Source organism: Leucopleurus acutus (genome assembly GCF_964270905.1).
Source record: "Leucopleurus acutus genome assembly, chromosome: 3".
NCBI lineage: Eukaryota > Metazoa > Chordata > Mammalia > Artiodactyla > Delphinidae > Leucopleurus > Leucopleurus acutus.
This window is the reverse complement of record NC_139145.1, coordinates 29,077,213-29,096,130: the sequence shown is the minus strand read 5'-3', so window position 1 is coordinate 29,096,130 and position 18,918 is coordinate 29,077,213. Positions and strand designations below refer to the sequence as shown.

Genomic DNA, 18,918 nt, shown 5'->3' with positions numbered 1-18,918 from the left:
CAGCTCTAAAACAAGGCAGGAAGCGCTAAAGGCTCTGGGAGAGGTGGATGTAAAGGTCTGTGGTATCTCCTAGAGATGGGAGAGCTCACTTCCAGCTGGAGCAAGGGCAATCAAGGAAGGCTGCATGGGGGAGATGATAACGGGGAGGATTAATCCGGATGGTCTGATTTATTCAGAATCAGAGATAGGTGAGTATTCAAAGGGCAGGGCATGGGCACAGACAGAGAAGAGCTCTGGTCACCATTCAGGGACTCAAACCTGAGACTCCCCATCCCCTCTTACTCCCCAACTGAGGGGCAAGGACTCACGAGAAGCTGCTTCTTCTGCGCATGCTCCTCCATCTTCTGCTTCATGCTCTCCTTCCGCTGCTGCCTGGGGAGCTTCTCCACCTCATTCTTCACCTGCACCAGAGACAGCAGAGAATGGCTAGGTCAGCGTACCTCCACACTTCATATTGAATAAGCCTTCAATCCCAGAACTCCTGGGCCAGGGAGACTGAAGAGGAGGCTCAGCTTTCTAGGCACTAGCCCCGACTCTGCTCTCCACTCCGCTGACAGATGACACCTACTGGCCACCCGTCTGCTGCTGGCTCCAGTTTCCAGACTCCTTCAGAGCAGACAGATGCTGTTTTCGCTGTTTGGTATCCATCCCCCTTCTTCTGATGACAGCACCTCAGTTTCTTTTAGGACAGTGTTTCTCAACCTCTTTTTAAATTGTTGCCCCCTCAGAAGCCCTTTTAGACATTTTTTCCCCTAATGAACCAACACCATGAAATTTTAATCCCACAGATATACTGTCAATCTGTTAGACCATTATAATATCTAAGACGTTTTTAACTCCTTGGGGGTGAGAATGCATGCATTAGGTAGCCCCTGCTCAGTCTCTGAGGTTCAGGTATGGCTGATGCCCCCAGCCCCATCTGACTCTAGGCTGGGCATATGATCCAAGCTGTCAATCAGCATACTCCATGCCTTGGCATCTGGGATTGGTTCAGAGATGAGCGTGTGATCTTCGCTGGGCTAGTGAGAGCTTCAGGATGGGTGCTGGAATTATTGGGGGAAGCCGCTCTCTGTCCTTTGGGGTTGCTGAGCTGGGAGGATGTAGGCCATGGTGGACCACCCTGGAGGGGGTCTGCCTGAGACAGAATCAATGCATGGAAGCAATGTTAAGGGATGAAGGATGCCTGGTGACACTTCTGCCCTCCTGGTCAGAGACGGGAGTTCTTGGTTTGATGTCTTTGAGACTCCAAAAGATGCCAGGTGGGCAGATGGTGAACTAATAGTATTCTCAGGCCAGCTGGAACTGGCTTTCTGTTTTTTATAACAGAAGAAGAAGAGATTCATGACAGTTCACTATAAGGAAGCTACAGTTCCTCAGTTTTCTCTGAGTAACCCATACCTTCACAGTTACCTGACACCCCAAAACATGCACTCACTGACAGGGCTCTTAGGAGCAGGTAGTGAAGGATTGTTCCATACTGTCCATGATCAAAAAAGAGCATTCCAGGAGAGTTCTACTTCCGGCATGGTGAGGTACGCCAATGCAGCCTCTCATTCCTGCTGATTACAGTGAAAAACTCTGGATAAAATACAAAAAGCAACTAACTGAGGACTCTGAAAAGTAAACAAAATCAGGTGGCTATGAAAGGGAGTCAAAACTTATAGAAGGGGCTGGTACCAGGGGTGAGTTTCCTGGGAATTTTTTTTTTTCCTTTTGCTCTCCTGGCTTTGCCCCTGTCCTAGACAGTGATGCAGTGGCTAAAACTGTAAGAAACATTGTGTTTCTGGCTAAAGAATCAGGCAGAAGTCAATAAAATTAATAAACCTTTAGTCAGATTGACAGAGAAGATGGAAGAAGTGGAGAAGAAAAAGGAGGAGGGAGAGGAAGAGGATACTACAACACAAATTACCAGTATGAAGGGTGAAAGAGACATGACTACAGATCCTACAGTCATTAGAAAGGATACTAAAGGAATCCTATGAACAGCTTTATGTCAGTAAATTCAGCCACTTAGGTGAAATAGACAAATTCCTTGAAAGAAACTACCAAAGCTCATTCAAGAAGAAACAGATAACTAAAACCAGAGTGACATTAAAACCACTGACCAAATCCTTTTCATAAATAGACTCAAAAGTCCTCATCAAAATATTAGCAAATTCCTGCTGGTGGGAATGTGAATTGGTACAGCCACTATGAAGAACAGTATGAAGGTTCCTTAAAAAACTACAAATAAAACTACCATATGACGCAGCAATCCCACTACTGGGCATATACCCTGAGAAAACCATAATTCAAAAAGAGTCATGTACCAAAATGTTCATTGCAGCTCTATTTACAATAGCCCGGAGATGGAAACAACCTAAGTGTCCATCATCGGATGAATGGATAAAGAAGATGTGGCACATATGTACAATGGAATATTACTCAGCCATAAAAAGAAACGAAATTGAGCTATTTGTAATGAGTTGGATAGACCTAGAGAGTCTGTCATACAGAGTGAAGTAAGTCAGAAAGAGAAAGACAAATGCCGTATGCTAACACATATATATGGAATTTAAGGGGAAAAAATGTCATGAAGAACTTAGGGGTAAGACAGGAATAAAGACACAGACCTACTAGAGAATGGACTTGAGGATATGGGGAGGGGGAAGGGTAAGCTGTGACAAAGCGAGAGAGAGGCATGGACTTATATACACTACCAAACGTAAGGTGTGTAGCTAGTGGGAAACAGCCGCATAGCACAGAGAGATCAGCTTGGTGCTTTGTGACCACCTGGAGGGGTGGAATAGGGAGGGTGGGAGGGAGAGAGACACAAGAGGGAAGAGGTATGGGAACATATGTATATGTATAACTGATTCACTTTGTTATAAAGCAGAAACTAACACACCATTGCAAAGCAATTATACTCAAAAAAATATATATTAGCAAATTCAATCTAGTAATATATAAAAAGTAAACTACATAATGACCAAGTGGGCTTTATCCCAGGAATGTAAAGCTCATTCAATATTTGAAAACAAAGCCATGTAATTCACAATATCAATAGACTAAAGAAGAAAAACTATATGATCACATCAATTGATATAGGAAAAACATCTGACGAAATGCAACATCCATTCATGACAAAATCTATTAGCAAACTAGGAATAGAAGGGAACTTCCTTAATCTGAGAGGGCATCTACAAAAAACCCTAATGCTAACATCATACTTAACTATGAAATACTAAATGTTTTCCCCCTTAAGACTGGAAACAAGGCAAGGATGTCCACTCTACTATTCCTATTCAACATCCCACTAGAGGTCCTTGCCAGCATCATAAAGCAAGAAAAAGAAACAAAAAGCATATAGGAAGAAATAAAACTCTGTTCGCAGACATTATTGTCTATGTAGAAAATCCCAAGAAATCTATATTTTTAAAAGTACTAGAACTGGTAAGTGAGTTTAGTGAGGTCAGTATACAAGATCAATATACCACTATTTTCTATACTCTAGCACTGACATTAGAAATTGACATTAAGGGGGACCTTCAAGATGGCAGAGGAGTAAGACATGGAGATCACCTTCCTCTCCACAAACACATCAAAAATACATCTACGTGTGGAACAACCCCTACAGAACACCTACTAAAGGCTGGCAGAAGACCTCAGACTTCCCAAAAGGCAAGAAAATCCCTACACACCTGGGTAGGGCAAAAGTAAAAAGAAAAAATAGAGACAAAAGAATAGGGACAGGACCTGCACCTCTGGGAGGGAGCTGTGAAGGAGGAAAAGTTTCCACACACTAGGAAGCCTCTTCACGGGTGGAGACAGGGTGGGGTGGGGGTGGGGGGTAAGCTTTGGAGCCACGGAGGAGAGCACAGCAACGGATGCAGAGGGCAAAGTGGAGAGATTCCCGCACAGAGGATCAGTGCCGACCAGCACTCACCAGCCTGAGAGGCTTGTCTGCTCACCCACTGGGGCAGGTGGGGGCTGGGAGCTGAGGCTCAGGCTTCGGTGGTCTGGTCCCAGGAAGAGGACTGGGGTTGGCTGCATGAACACAGCCTGAAGGGGGTATAGTGCACCACAGCTAGCCGGGACGGAGTCCAGGAAAAACTCTGGACCTGCCTAAGAGGCAAAAGACCATTGTTTCGGGGTGCACGAGGAGAGGGGATTCCTTCCCCGTCTGCCCACAGAAGGCAGAGCAATGCCTAAAGGAGCTCCAGAGACGGGTGCGAGCCGCAACTATCAGCTTGGACACCAGAGACAGGTGTGAAATGCTAAGGCTGCTGCTGCAGCCACCAAGAATCCTGTGTGCAAGCACAGGTCACTATCCACATGCCCACCGCCCACCCCCCACCCCCCGCAAGCTTGTGCAGCCCGCCACTGCCAGGGTCCTGTGATCCGGGGAACGGCACGCCTCAGGCTGTTGCAACACCACGCCAGCCTCTGCCGCCAAAGGCTCGCCCCGCATTCCAATTATAACTACTGTACCCCTTCCTCCTCCCCCACCCCACCGGCATGAGTGAGCCAGAGTACCCTAATCAGCCGTTGCTTTAACCCCATCCTGTCTGGGCGGGAACAGAAGCCTGAGGGCAACTCACACGCAGAGGCGGGGCCAAACCCAAAGCTGAACCCCAGGAGCTGTGCAAACAAAGAAGAGAAAGGGAAATCTCTCCCAGCAGCCTCAGCAGCAGCGGATTAAATCCCCACAATCAACTTGAGGTACTCTGCATCTCTGGAATACCTGAATAGACAACGAATCATCCCAAAACTGAGGCAGTGGACTTTGGGAGCAACTGGAGACTGGGGGTTTCCTGTCTGCAACTGACTTGTTTCGGATTTCTATGTTTATCTTAGTATACATTTTAGCGCTTGTTATCATTGCTGGATTTGTTTATTGGTTTGGTTGCTCTCTTTCTTTTCTTTTTTCTAGTACTTTTTAAAAAAATTTTATTTATTTATTTTTGGCTGTGTTGGGTCTTCGTGTCTGTGCGTGGGCTTTCTCTAGTTGCGGCGAGCGGGGGCCACTCTTCATCGCAGTGCGCGGGCCTCTCACTGTCGCGGCCTCTCTTGCTGCGGAGCACAGGCTCCAGATGCACAGGCTCAGTAGTTGTGGCTCACGGGCCTAGTTGCTCCGCGGCATGTGGGATCTTCCCAGACCAGGGCTCGAACCCGTGTCCCCTGCATTGGCAGGCAGATTCTCAACCACTACACCACCAGGGAAGCCCTTCTAGTACTTTTAAATTTTTAAATTTTGATTATTTTATTTTTTAATTTTAATTATTTTATTTATTTTTACTTTTTTATTTAAAAAATTATTTTTTCTTTCTTGTTTTCTCCCCTTTCTTCTGAGCCGTGTGGCTGTCAGGGTCTTGGTGCACTGGCCTGGTGTCAGGCCTGAGCCTCTGAGGTGGGAGAGACGAGTTCAGGACATTGGAACATCAGAGACCTCCTGGCCCCATGTAATATCAACTGACAAGAGCTCTCCCAGAGATCTCCATCTCAATGCTAAGACCCAGCTCCACCCAACGGCCAGCAAGCTCCAGTGCTGGACAGCCCATGCCAAACAACTAGCAAGACAGGAACACAAGCCCACCCATTAGCAGAGAGGCTGCCTAAAATCATACTAAGTTCACAGACACCCCAAAACACACCACCAATTGCAGCTCTGCCCACCAGAAAGACAAGATCCAGCCCCACCCACCAGAACACAGGCACCAGTCCCCTCCACCAGGAAGCCTACACAAGCCACTGAACCAACCTTACCCACTGGGGGCAGACACCAAAGACAATGGGAACTATGAAACTGCAGCCTGCGAAAACGAGACCCCAAACACAGCAGGTTAAGCAAAATGAGAAGACAGAGAAATATGCAGCAGATGAAGGAGCAAGGTAAAAACCCACCAGACCAAATGAAGAGGAAATAGGCAGTCCACCTGAAAAAGAATTCAGAATAATGATAGTAAAGATGATCCAAAATCTTGGAAATAGAATAGACAAAATGCAAGAAACATTTGACAAGGACCTAGAAGAACTAAAGAGCAATCAAACAATGATGAACAACACAATAAATGAAATTTAAAATTCTCTAGAAGGAATCAATAGCAGAATAACTGAGGCAGAAGAAAGGATAAGTGACCTGGAAGATAAAACAGTGGAAATAACTACCGCAGAGCATAAGAAAGAAAAAAGAATGAAAAGAATTGAGTACAATCTCAGAGACCTCTGGGACAACATTAAATGCACCAACATTCGAATTAGTGGGGTCCCAGAAGAAGAAGAGAAAAAGAAAGTGTCCGAGAAAATATTTGAAGAGATTATAGTTGAAAACTTCCCTAACATGGGAAAGGAAATAGTCAGTCAAGTCCAGGGAGCACAGAGAGTCCCATACAGGATAAATCCAACAAGAAACACACCAAGACACATATTAATCAAACTATCAAAAATTAAATACAAAGAAAGCATATTAAAAGCAGCAAGGAAAAAGCAACAAATAACATACAAGGGAATCCCCATAAGGTTAACAGCTGATCTTTCAGCAGAAACTCTGCAAGCCAAAAGGGAGTGGCAGAACATATTTAAAGTGATGAAAGGGGAAAACCTACAAACAAGATTACTCTACCTGGCAAGGATCTCATTCTGATTCGATGGAGAAATTAAAACCTTTACAGACAAGCAAAAGCAAAGAGAATTCAGCACCACCAAACCAGCTTTACAACAAATGCTAAAGGAACTTCTCTAAGGGGGAAACACAAGAGAAGGAAGAGACCTACAAAAACAAATCCAAAACAATTAAGAAAATGGTAATAGGAACATACATATCGGTAATTACCTTAAATGTAAATGGATTAAATGCTTCTACCAAAAGACAGAGACTGGCTGAATGGATACAAAAACAAGACCCATATATACACTGTCTACAAGAGACCCACTTCAGACCTTGGGACACATACAGACTGAAAGTGAGAGGATGGAAAAAGATATTCCATGCAAATGAATATCAAAAGAAAGTTGGAGGGGCTTCCCTGGTGGCGCAGTGGTTGAGAGTCCGCCTGCCAATGCAGGGGACACGGGTTCGAGCCCTGGTCTGGGAAGATCCCACATGCCGCAGAGCAACTGGGCCCGTGAGCCACAACTACTGAGCCTGCGCGTCTGGAGCCTGTGCTCCACGACAAGAGAGGCCGCGATAGTGAGACGCCCGCTCACCACAACGAAGAGTGGCCCCCACTTGACGCAACTAGAGAAAGCCCTCGCACAGAAACGAAGACCCAACACAGCCAAAAATAAATTAATTAATAAATTTTTAAAAAAAAGCTGGAGTAACAATTCTCATAACAGACAAAATAGACTTTAAAATAAAGACTATTATAAGAGACAAAGAAGGACACTACATACTGTTCAAGGGATCAATCCAAGAAGAAGATACAACAATTGTAAATATTTATGCACCCAACATAGGAGCACCTCAATACATAAGGCAAATGCTAACAGCCACAAAAGGGGAAACAGACAGTAACACAATAATAGTAGGGGACTTTAACACTCCACTTAAACCAATGGACAGATCATCCAAAATGAAAATAAATAAGGAAAAACAAGCTTTAAATAACACATTAAACAAGATGGACTTAACTGATATTTATAGGACATTCTATCCAAAAACAACAGAATACACTTTCTTCTCAAGTGCTCATGGAACATTCACCAGGCCAGATCATATCTTGGGTCACAAATCAAGCCTTGGTTAAATTTACGAAAATTGAAATTGTATCAAGTATCTTTTCTGACCACAACACTATGAGACTAGATATCAATTACAGGAAAAAAAACTGTAAAAAATACAAACACATGGAGGCTAAACAATACGCTACTAAATAGCCAAGAGATCACTGAAGAATTCAAAGAGGAAATCAAAAAATACCTAGAACAGGGCTTCCCTGGTGGCGCAGTGGTTGACAGTCCGCCTGCCGATGCAGGGGAGTCCAGGAGGATCCCACATGCCGCAGAGCGGCTGGGCCCGTGAGCTATGGCCGCTAAGCCGGCGCGTCCGGAGCCTGTGCTCCGCAACGGGAGAGGCCACAACGGTAGGAGGCCCGCGTACCGCAAAAAAAAAATCTACTAACAATAAATGCTGGAGAGGGTGTGGAGAAAAGGGAACCCTCTTGCACCGTTGGTGGGAATGTAAACTGATACAGCCACTATGGAGAACAGTATGGAGGTTCCTTAAAAAACTAAAACTAGAACTACCATATGACCCAGCAATCCCACTACTGGGCATATACCAAGAAAACCATAATTCAAAAAGAGTCATGCACCACAATGTTCAACTGCAGCACTATTTACAATAGTCAGGACATGGAAGCAACCTAAGTGTCCATCGATAGATGAATGGATAAAGAAGATGCGGCCCATATATACAATGGAATATTACTCAGCCATAAAAAGAAACGAAACTGAGTTATTTGTAGTGAGGTGGATGGACCTAGAGTCTGTCATACAGAGTGAGGTAAGTCAGAAAGAGAAAAACAAATACCATATGCTAACACATATATATGGAATCTAAAAAAAAAAAAAAGTGGTTCTGATGAACCTAGGGGCAGGACAGGAATAAAGATGCAGATGTGGAGAACGGACTTGAGGACACAGGGAGGGTGAAGGGTAAGCTGGGATGAAGTGAGAGAGTAGCACTGACGTATATACACAACCAAATGTAAAACAGATAGGTAGTGGGAAGCAGCTGCCTCGCACAGGGACATCAGCTTGGTGCTTTGTGACCACCTAGAGGGGTGGGATACAGACGGTGGGAGGCAGGCACAAGAGGGAAGGGATATGGGGACATATGTATACATACAGCTGATTCACTTTGTTGTACAGCAGAAAGTAAAACAACATTGTAAAGCAATTATACTCTAATAAAGATGTTTAAAAATTAATTAATTAAAAATAAATGCTGGTATACTCACAAATGAAGAAAAAAAGAAATTGACATTAAAAAATAGCACCTTGTACAACAGCACCAAAAAAAATATGAAATAAGAATAATTCTCACAAAATATATGCTGAATCTGTATGCTGAAAACTAAAAAAGAACACTAAGGAAAGATGTCAAAGAAGACCTAAATGAATGGAGAGATGTACTGTGTTCATGGAAAGGAAGGCTCAATATTGTTCAGATTCCCTTCTCCCTAACTTGCTCCATGGATTCAACTCAATCTCAATCAAAAATCCCAGCAGACATTTTTATAGAAATCAACAAGCTGATTCTATGGTGTATATGGAGAGGCAAAGGAACTAGAATAGCCAAAACAATTTTCAAAAAAGGAACAAAGTTGGAGGACTCACACTACCTGATTTCAAGACTTACTGTAAAAATGCATTTATCAAGACACTGTAGAACGGGTAAAAGATAGATCAACAGAACAGCACAGAGAGTCCAGGTATAGATACATAAATGTGTGGTCAATTGATTTTGCACAAAGATGCAAAGGCAAGTCAGTGGAGAAAGCACAGTCTTTTCAACCAATGGTGCTAGAAAACTAGGTGCTAGGACATCCACAGGCAAAACAATCATGATAATAATAGTGAAACTCATCCATACATTATGCATTTAATATAAAACCTAAAATTATAAAACATCTAAAACATATGACCTTGTGTTCTGCAAAGATTTCTTAGATAAGCCGCTAAAAGCATGATCCCTAAGAAAAAATGATAAGTTGGACTTCACCAACATTAACTGCTTCCGCTCTATGCAAGACACTGTTAGGAGAATCAAAAGACAAGCCACAGACGGGGAGCAAACATTTGCAAAATATATAACTGACCAAGTACTCGTATTCAGAATGTAAAAATAACTGTCACAATTCAGTAATAGAAAAACAAATCACCCAGTTAAATAAATGGGTAATAGGTTTAAACAGGTACCTCACCAAAAAAGATATACAGATAGCAAAAAAGCACAGGAAAAGATACTCAACTTTAGTCATTAATGAAATGCAAATAAAGCCACAATGAGCTACCACTTCCTATCAGAATGGCTAAAACAAAAAATAAAACTGATAATACCAAGTACTGGTGAGGATGGGAAGCAACTGGAACTCTCACACATTGTCTTGGAGATGTAAAATAATACAGACTCTTGGGAAAGTTTGGCGGCCTCTCCTAAAGTTAAACATACACTGTCATCTGACCCCAAAACCCTACCAGCTCTTCTTTATTGTCTCTTCTTCCGGTTCTTGGGTGTTTTCTTTCATGGTTTTAGGTTTGTAATCTGAATTCTGCCCCTTTGTTCTTTAGCTTTAATGGCCTTGGATTCGGGTTTCTCAACCTTGGCCCTACTGACTTCGGAAGCAGGTAATTCTTTGTTGCGAGGGATGTCCTACGCACCGTGCAGGATGTTAATAGCATCGCTGCCCCTACCCACTAGATGCCGTAGCACCCTCTCCCCAGTTGTGACAGCAAAAATGTTTCTAGACACTGCCAAATGTCCCCTGGTGAGCAAAAGAGTCCCTGGTTGAGAATCACTGTGTTAGAAGTCCTCATAAAATATCTCAAAAATCTCATTTGCGCCCCATCACCTTCCATGTCCAAGGGCTCGCTTGGATAATATGGTACATAACCATAATTCAGCACCAGTCAGGTGTTCGTCAAAACGCCTCTGACAGCCCCATTCAAGGCATCATACAACTAAAAGGATGCACTAGCTTAGAAGTGTGCTTTTCAAGCTTGATGATGTGGTTTTCCAGAAGATGAGAAACAGCAGTTTAGAAAAGGGTTTGGAGGTTCCTGCTAAAGGCACTGAACGGTCTTATACCACTGACAACGGAGGGAGAAAGCAAAAGAACGTTCAGAGTAGAGTCACGTGGAGCTACTTAGCAAAGGGACCCCTGGACCTGCTCATAAGTAACCCCTGAGGACAGGGATGGACCAGCGCCACTCTGGCTGAGGTCTATAAAGAGAGGCTTTCTACTACATGTCAGAAATCCTGCTTTCTGGTCCAACTGCACATCTTTGGAACAGTCCCTGGACTTGTTTCCCATTTTCTCATCAGAAAAAAATGATCCGGCTTTTAACTAAAACTTCTAGGGTCCTTCCAGGAATATAACTCTCTGATGTTATAGAGATCCAAACTATTTAAGAAATAGTTAAATTATGTTTAACGAGTTTTGCCTAGGAAGGCAGGAAAACAAAGAGTTCTGGAAAGATTTCCTTCAAGACTGATTGAATTTGTCTTCAGATTTAGATGATCTAAGAAGTAAGTTACAATTGTCCTCTGAGTTTCTCGTGGATGTTAAGTGTACTGTGTGTATGGGGACTGAGGACCAGACCATCAATTCCATTCTCATAGAACACAATTATACATTTATTCTATTTCTATATGTAGACACACACAGTACTAGATTTAGTTAATTACTTGAAACAACAACGAAGAATAAACACATCCCCATTCAACTAGCTTACGAGTAACGATTTTTCCTATACGCATACCCCCTAAATGCTGGAAGGTCATTAGCATGATATTTCATAACAATTGCTGTAACCATGAAAGAGGTCCCATGAGGCATCTCAAGTTTTACCCTCTGTTATTTTTGTATGTTTTCTATGCCTGAGATCACACCGTGACTAGCTTTCTCACATTCAGTGGATCATAGGGAGATGGACAGGGTGAACCCTTCCTCGCTCTGAACTAATTAAAGTCAAGTCCACATGGGTCTGTGTATGGTCTTCTTCTCCAGCATCCACGTGTGGATTTCTCTGATGCAGCACTGGGCTGGCTAATGCATCTGTGGGTAGTTCAGAGCCTGCTCAACTGGGGGTCCTACTCATTCCCACTTTCGTCCTTCACCCCTGCTGGTGCATCCTAACCACCAATCCAAGGGCGTACCCAAGCCTCCCTGCTGGGCTTCGCCAGCGGCCCTCACACAGGTGACCTTTGTGATCGAAGGTCTTCGGACTGTGGAGTAGGCAATGGCAGGACATGGAATCGTGGGACACCTGCGGGGGGTACCATGACGCAAAGCCCTTCACCGGCCCCCACCAGCAAGAATCTCTAGACCTTACTTTGGACACTGATAATAATGATAATGGTAAGAATAACCAAAAGGGCCAGCATGCAGTAAGTGCTTACCAGGTGCCAGGCGCCTGGCTCTGTCATTTAGTCTCTATCCAGAACAGCGTCATGAGTGATCCTGTCATTACCTGCTTTCACAGAGGAGACAGAGGCTCCGTGAGTTGCAGCAGCTTGCCCGAGTTCAGAGTCGGGATTCAAACTCGGGTTTCTCTGACTCCAGGCCCACACAACCACTTCCCTATGATGCCATCCTAAAAGAACTTGCTTCTCTCTTTACAAGTGGAAAAGGCCACCTTCCCTCTTTACTCCCTCTGATAAAAACGTAGTATGTTGTCAAACTTCTTATAACCATGTAACATGCAACTCTTTCCCTATTGACAGCCTCTTACAACAATGGCAAAGCTGAGGACAGGGGCTGTGTGTGATTTGCTCATCACTGCCTCATACAGGGGTGACAAACAGTAGGAGCTCTAAAAATATATACTGATTAATTAAGTAACAAAACCCCTGCAGCTAGCTCTGGGAACCGGAAGCAAGCACAAGCCGCCTACACTTTGCCTGGCTCCACCGTGAAGCAGGTTAAAGCCAGCGGCTCTGTTCAGTCAGCGAGCCGGAGTCCTGGCGGCAAGAATGCCTCATGGGAGGACAGTGACAGGGTCACAGTCTTAGCAAACGGCAGAAGCCAAAAGGGCAAAGAGGTCAAGCTTTTTCTTTCCATGAAAACTTTTTGAAGAAAAACACCCAGGGAAAAAGAAAAACCTAAAAACTGAATCTGAGTAGAAGCCCAAGTACCAGATCCTACGCACTGCCTCAGAATTCACTGACAGGCTTGAAAACCCTCCTAGAATGCTGCCAACAACAAGAACGTCCACCTCTGTTAAAGGTCGGTGCCGGCCAAGGGCGAGGAACTCCGTGGCGACCCCTCACACCTCCCCGTCCCAGGCACCTCCTCTTTTTCCCACTTTGAAAGTCCCCAAAACTCCTTCCCCCACCCGCACGTACAAAGGGCGCGCGTACGTGATGGGGTGAGGCGCCAAGAGGAAACTGGAATCCGCGGGGTACCTGCTCTGGGGCAGACACTGGGTGCTTCTCATTTAATGCTCAAAATATCTGAGAGGAATGCACGGTAAACAGCACCGAATCAAACAGCAAACTCCTGCCTCTGACTCACCTCCCTCCGTGATTTGGCCCCTCTCTACCTGTCTGATTTCATCTCGTCCAAATCTCCTAATCGCTTCCTAGGCTCCTACCACACTTATCATTTTTTCAGTTCTTTCCAAGCTCTTTCCCACACCTCAGGGCCTCTGCATATGCTGTTCCACCCTCCTGGCATGTTCTTATTACTGGAATGTTCTTTGCACATGCTGTTCCACCCTCCTAGAAACATCCTTCTGGTCTCAGCCTAAATGTCACATACTGATCTCTCCGTAACTTCTCTAGTTAACCAACCTATTGGCTCTCACAGCATGTATGCAATGGGCAAGTGTTTTTTTATTTGATGTTGTGCTTTTTTTTTTTTCTGGTTTCCCTGGCAATTAACAACTCCTTGAGTGTAGGGACCCTATCTATTTTGTTCATTACAGTATCCCTGGCACCTCCTACAGTGCCACACATGTAGATATTCAACAGAACAGTAGCTGAATAACTCTCACTGTGACAGAAGGCAGCCAGAACTCAGGCAAGAACTCAAAAAATATTGCTGGCTCGGTTCCCGACCACCACAATAAGGCAAACATCTCAATAAAGCAAGTCACGTGAATATCTTGGTTTCCCAGTGCATAGAAAAAATTATCTTTGCACTATACTGTAGTCTGTTAAGTTTGCATCAGCATTATGTCTAAAAAAACAACTGTATACAACTTAAAAAATATTTTATTGCTAAAAAAATGCTCATCATCATCTGAGCGAGTTGTAATCTTTTTGCAAAAGTAACATCAAAGACCACTGATTACAGATCACCATGACAAATATAATCATAATGATAAAGTTTGAAATATGCAAGCATTACCAAAATGTGACACAGAGACAGGAAGGGAGCAAATGCTGCTGGAAAAATGGTGCAGAAAGACTTGCTCAACGCAGGGTTGCCACAAACCTTCAATTTGTAAAAAAAAAAAAAGAAAACACAGTATCTGCGAAGTGCATTAAAACAAGGTCTGCCTGTAGCTTGTCCAAAGCCCAGCAGTTCGCTTTGAGCCACACAGCCAAGACTTGGAACCAAGGCTGTGCTCCCAGCATTGGAGCTGGGGATGTGCTTAGTATCAGCTTCTCCCTCCTCCCCTCCACACATCTCAGCCCACTGGCCCATCTCTCAGCAGGAGGTTCAGGACCAGGGTAAGCCAAGGCACTCACCTCAGGCACAAAAGGGAATGCCAAAAAACTCAGTGATCAAGATAAATACAATTTTAAAAACTCAAAATTCATGCAAAAGAAAATTATGAACAAAATTCAAATACAGACAGGGTCAAGTCCTATACTTGCAGGGCTCAGCCTCATCGCCTCACACTAACCCCAGCCCTGTCGGATCCTGCCTATTTTATTTTATTCTATTTCATTTATTTTTGGCCGCGCCACGCGGCACGTGCGATCTTAGTTCCCCGACCAGGGATCAAACCCGCGCCCCCTGCAGTGGAAGCACGGAGTCTTAACCTCTGGACCGCCAGGGAAGTCCCCTGCCTCTGTTTTAAATAGCTGATATTCTGTTCATCATGAATATTTTACATGAATTTTTATTTTAAAACACTGCATCAGAATATTATTTATGTTGATTGTGGAGTTTTTTGGCACCTCCTTAAATTCTGTGCCCTAGACAAGTTGTCTCATCCCAGCCCTGGCCCTGCTCAGCCAGCCCGTGGCCCCGGTTCCCACAGGCAGCCACCGGAGGGCCCTTGGATACACCAAATGTCATGTCCGTCACAGTCAAGTCTAGGAGCTGGGTTCTGAGGTCCCCGAGCACCATGGAAGCTGTTCACCTGCTGCTCCCATCTGGAGATTGGGAAGCAGCCTTGATTGGTATACCTGCCCCAGGGCTTCCTCCCTCTTCGTCCCCCTCCTTCCTCCTGAGAGTTTAGGAAAGAAAGTCTGTCCCAGCTTCCCAGTGTCTGGCTCCACAGGGGGAGGTGTGAGCTGCTCTCTGGGACCCAGATGCCCTTCCCTGGGCAGGCTGAGAAATACGCCACCCTTCCCTTGTCTCAGGACCATCTACCTCTTTGCCACCTCCCACTTCCCCTTCCAGCTGGATGGGAAAAGAGGGAGAACAGGCACATAGGTCCAAACTAGGGGGCTGCTGTTCTGGGGGAAGAGAGAGTAGGGCATGGAGGACCCATCCAGCACCCACTGCCCCTCTGGAGACAGCATCTCAAGTTTCCCTGAACTGCCATCCCTTCCTTCCTCCTGCTCTCTTTCAGCGAGGGCTGCTAAGCTGGGGGGATGTACAGGAAGCTGCCTGAGGCCGCATGGCGAGGGCCTGCCTGAAACCAAATCCACACAGAGGAAAGCAGAGCCCAAATGATGGGGAAGGGGCTCCCACTGGCACAGCGGGAGGGTGTAGACCCAGACATAGCTGGATGTGAGCTTTTCATGCATACAAGCTCCCCCCAGTTCCCTCTGTTTCTGAGGCCAGGTTGAGTTGGGTTTTGATTACTTGCAACTGGGAGGGTCCTAATCCTCCTAGACACCCCTGCTTCCACCCAACACGTATTCACCTCCTTCTTCATCAGCCTGAGCTGCTCCTGGAACCTGGCGTAGTCCCTCTCCTGCTCCAGGCGGATCCGCTTGGCCTCCTCCCGGCGGCGCACAGCATGGTCTTGCTCCATCTTCTCCACTTGTTGCTTTTGCTGACGCTCCAGGTTCTCCAGCTCTGTGTCAAAGAACTTCTTCTTGGCCTGGAAGGAGCAGAAAGGGAAATTCAGGAAAGTCACCTTATACCTGGGAGGGAGATGGGGAAAGCCCAGAGCCCGTGCTCAGACCTGGGTTTGAATCCCAGGTCTACCACCTCTTTGCTGTGTGACCTGGGACAAGTCACTGAACCTCTCTGAGTCTTTTTGCTCACGTGCAAAAGGAAGACCAGACCATCTACCTCGCAGGGTTGTTGCATGGGGCTCAGTAAAGGTTATGGCCCCTCTAGAGATCCTCCTGCGTGACTCAGAGGAGCATCGTGACCTTCATGCAATGCTGTGTTTATAAGTCAACGCCTAATGAGATCAGGAAACAGAGGAATTGGGCAATTGTCGTGAATTATTCTCCATGCCCAATCATCCTCACTCTGCAACTTCTGCTTAAAGAAAACATGGAAGCAAGAAGCCCTATGGGGACCCATCTTTTCTCACGCTCACATTGATTTCTTGTTCAAAACGTTTGTGCATCTGCTCCAGCTGCAGCTCATGCTTGCTGCTCAGCTGGGTCTGGTTCCGATGCTCCTCTTTCTGGAGCAGCCGAAGTTCTCGGAGTTCCTGGCGCCTGAAGGGTGGAAGGATGTGGACATTTCAGTCAGAAACTGCCCTCAGTGATCATGTAACTCATAGCTAGGGACACTGAAGGCTGGGGCGTGGAGAGGCGTCACACAAGACTGGGGTAGAGGCATGACGCGAACTTAGAACTCAGACTTTATTGGACATTTAATGACAGGCAAAACGTTAATAATTTTAATATACAAAGGGTGCTTCCAAATCCATAAGGAAAACAGGAATATTCTAATTTTAAAAAGCGGCACAGAACATGGACAGACATGAAACAAAAGACAAAATCTTTAAATTAGCTAGGTGGATATGAAATACAAATTAAAAAGAAATAACATCTTCATTAAATAGGCAAGAATATAGGGGGAGGACAATGCAATAAGTCTCTGCCTTTTGACATAGTAGCTTCCACTTCTGGAAACTGATTCTAAAGAGATATGCATAGATGCACAACAAAATTGAATAAGGATATCCGTAACAGCGCTATTTATAATAGTACAAAATCAGAAACAAATGTCCATCAATATAGTCTAATTAAATATGTCCATCTGATGTAATTTTATACAACCATTAAAAAAATCAAGTTCTCGGAGATATTGAATTACATGGAAAAAAAAAATCTATGAAAAATGCAGCAATTCTTTATGAACAGATAGGGATGGATCCCTGAATGAAAAAAGCAAGGTGTTGAAGAGTGTGGGTCTCTTATGCTACCTACCATCTGGGTGAAAAACAAAAAGGACCCTATATGTGTGTGCACATGTGCATGTGTGTGTTTACTTTCCTATTTAAACACTGAGTGTTTCTGGAAGGATTACACTGTAAAATATTAACACAAGGAGGGGAGCTGGATGGCTGGCAGAAAAGTGAGAGAGGGAAGTTTTTCGCTGTTTACCCTCTTTTTCTTGTCGAGTTTTGAACCACAATAGTACCTATTCAAAATGTAAATACAATAAAAATTTGACCCCAACCACACAGTGTACCTTCATTTGGTAACACACCTATTGTCACTGTGTATATGCGTGTACACAGAAAAAATACTGGTGGGATAAACCCCACCAATTGTGTTTCTTTCTGGGCAAGTCCATTAAAACTTCATATGTATCATTTATGGAATCAGAAAAGAAATTAAAATGATGCAGAAAGAACTTGGGCCTCCTGACTGTGAACGGGGGGGCGGTTCCCTGGCAGCCCGTGTCCTATTCCAGTCCAGCGTCTGCAGCCTGTACCATGGCCGCCCCCGCTGTGGGGCTTTCCTCACAGCTCTGAGTGGAACAGCTGCAGGAGGAGAGGCCTGCACGCTCTCAGGGGTCGGGGGGCCTTATCTGAATCTTAGCTCAGCTCACTTTCCCTTAGGCAGTCGCTCAGTCTTTGCAGGCTCTGTTCCTGCATCTGTAAAATGGGGAGATAATCTTTACCTCTCAGGTTCTTTAAGGTTGCATGAGATGATACCTGTAGTGTCTGTCTGGCACATGGCAATCACTCCCCAAGTGGTAACTTCTCGAATGACAACGAGAAGAAGAGGTAGAGGCTGCCCAGTCTCTGGGAAAAGCCAGAAATGCTTTCTAGAGGCACAGAAGAAAGCTTCCTTGGGAGCCTCTGCGTTTGGGAAGAGAGGAGACAGGAGGTAACTGCTGAGAGCTGACGAAGAGAGGGAGACCCTGACACAAGAGAGACTAAGGCTCAGAGAACAACTGACCAAAAATGAACAGAGAAGAAGGTAAGCAGCCAGGTTCTGACATCTCCTCCTTGACCAACCTGAGTTCTCACAAGGGAAAGGCAGGCAGACACAGGCTTAAGAAGGAAAGAACCAGCAATTTTAGGCAAAACCAGAAGGAACTCTGACCTAGCAGCCTCAATCTGTGAGAGCAACCATTCGGTGACACCATTCAAAAGCCTACGTGTCACCCGATCCTCCGGAAACGCTAGGATCCAGGTACGACCAGGGACGCGGGCCAGAGCCCACCAGAGCTCGCAGCCTGGCAGCCTGGCCACATTGACAGGACGTGCGGACCTTCAGACCACAGCAGGTAAACAAGCAAAGCCTTGTTCTTTCACCGTGAGCACCTCTTCTCCACCGCGGCTAAATCTCACCTTTCAAACCTAAGTGGCACCTACTCCTCTGCTTGGGAGGAAGGTGGAGGCCCAGTGCCAGGGCCAGAGGCATCGCTTCTAGACGGGGTGTACTGGGTCTGGAATTTCAACCCCAGGAACCTGAACTGCCCAGAGGGGAGGTGATGGAAAGGAAACGGAGCCCTTGGGGTCTGAAGAGTGAGGAGTACAGGTCACCTCCCAGGTGACCATTAAAACAGAAGGTGGTGTCATCGTCCAAGAGCAACCACACCCACCCCTCCCCCAGCCTCACGCCTCTCCAGCACACACAGATGAGGACACCAGTGCGTGAGTGCGTGC

The 18,918-nt window shown here is 45.3% G+C and overlaps 1 protein-coding gene across 1 annotated transcript in view; it reads right to left on the bottom strand.

Moving 5' to 3' along the window:
• Positions 1–18,918, bottom strand: part of STK10 (serine/threonine kinase 10) — a 119,912-nt gene that overhangs the window by 15,832 nt on the left and 85,162 nt on the right. The window contains exons 11-13 of the mRNA XM_082835677.1: positions 16,384–16,507; positions 15,754–15,933; positions 309–401 (exon numbers count right to left, since the gene is read on the bottom strand). Coding sequence (XP_082691803.1) covers positions 309–401; positions 15,754–15,933; positions 16,384–16,507 — 397 coding nt within the window. The remainder of the gene's footprint in view (positions 1–308; positions 402–15,753; positions 15,934–16,383; positions 16,508–18,918) is intronic.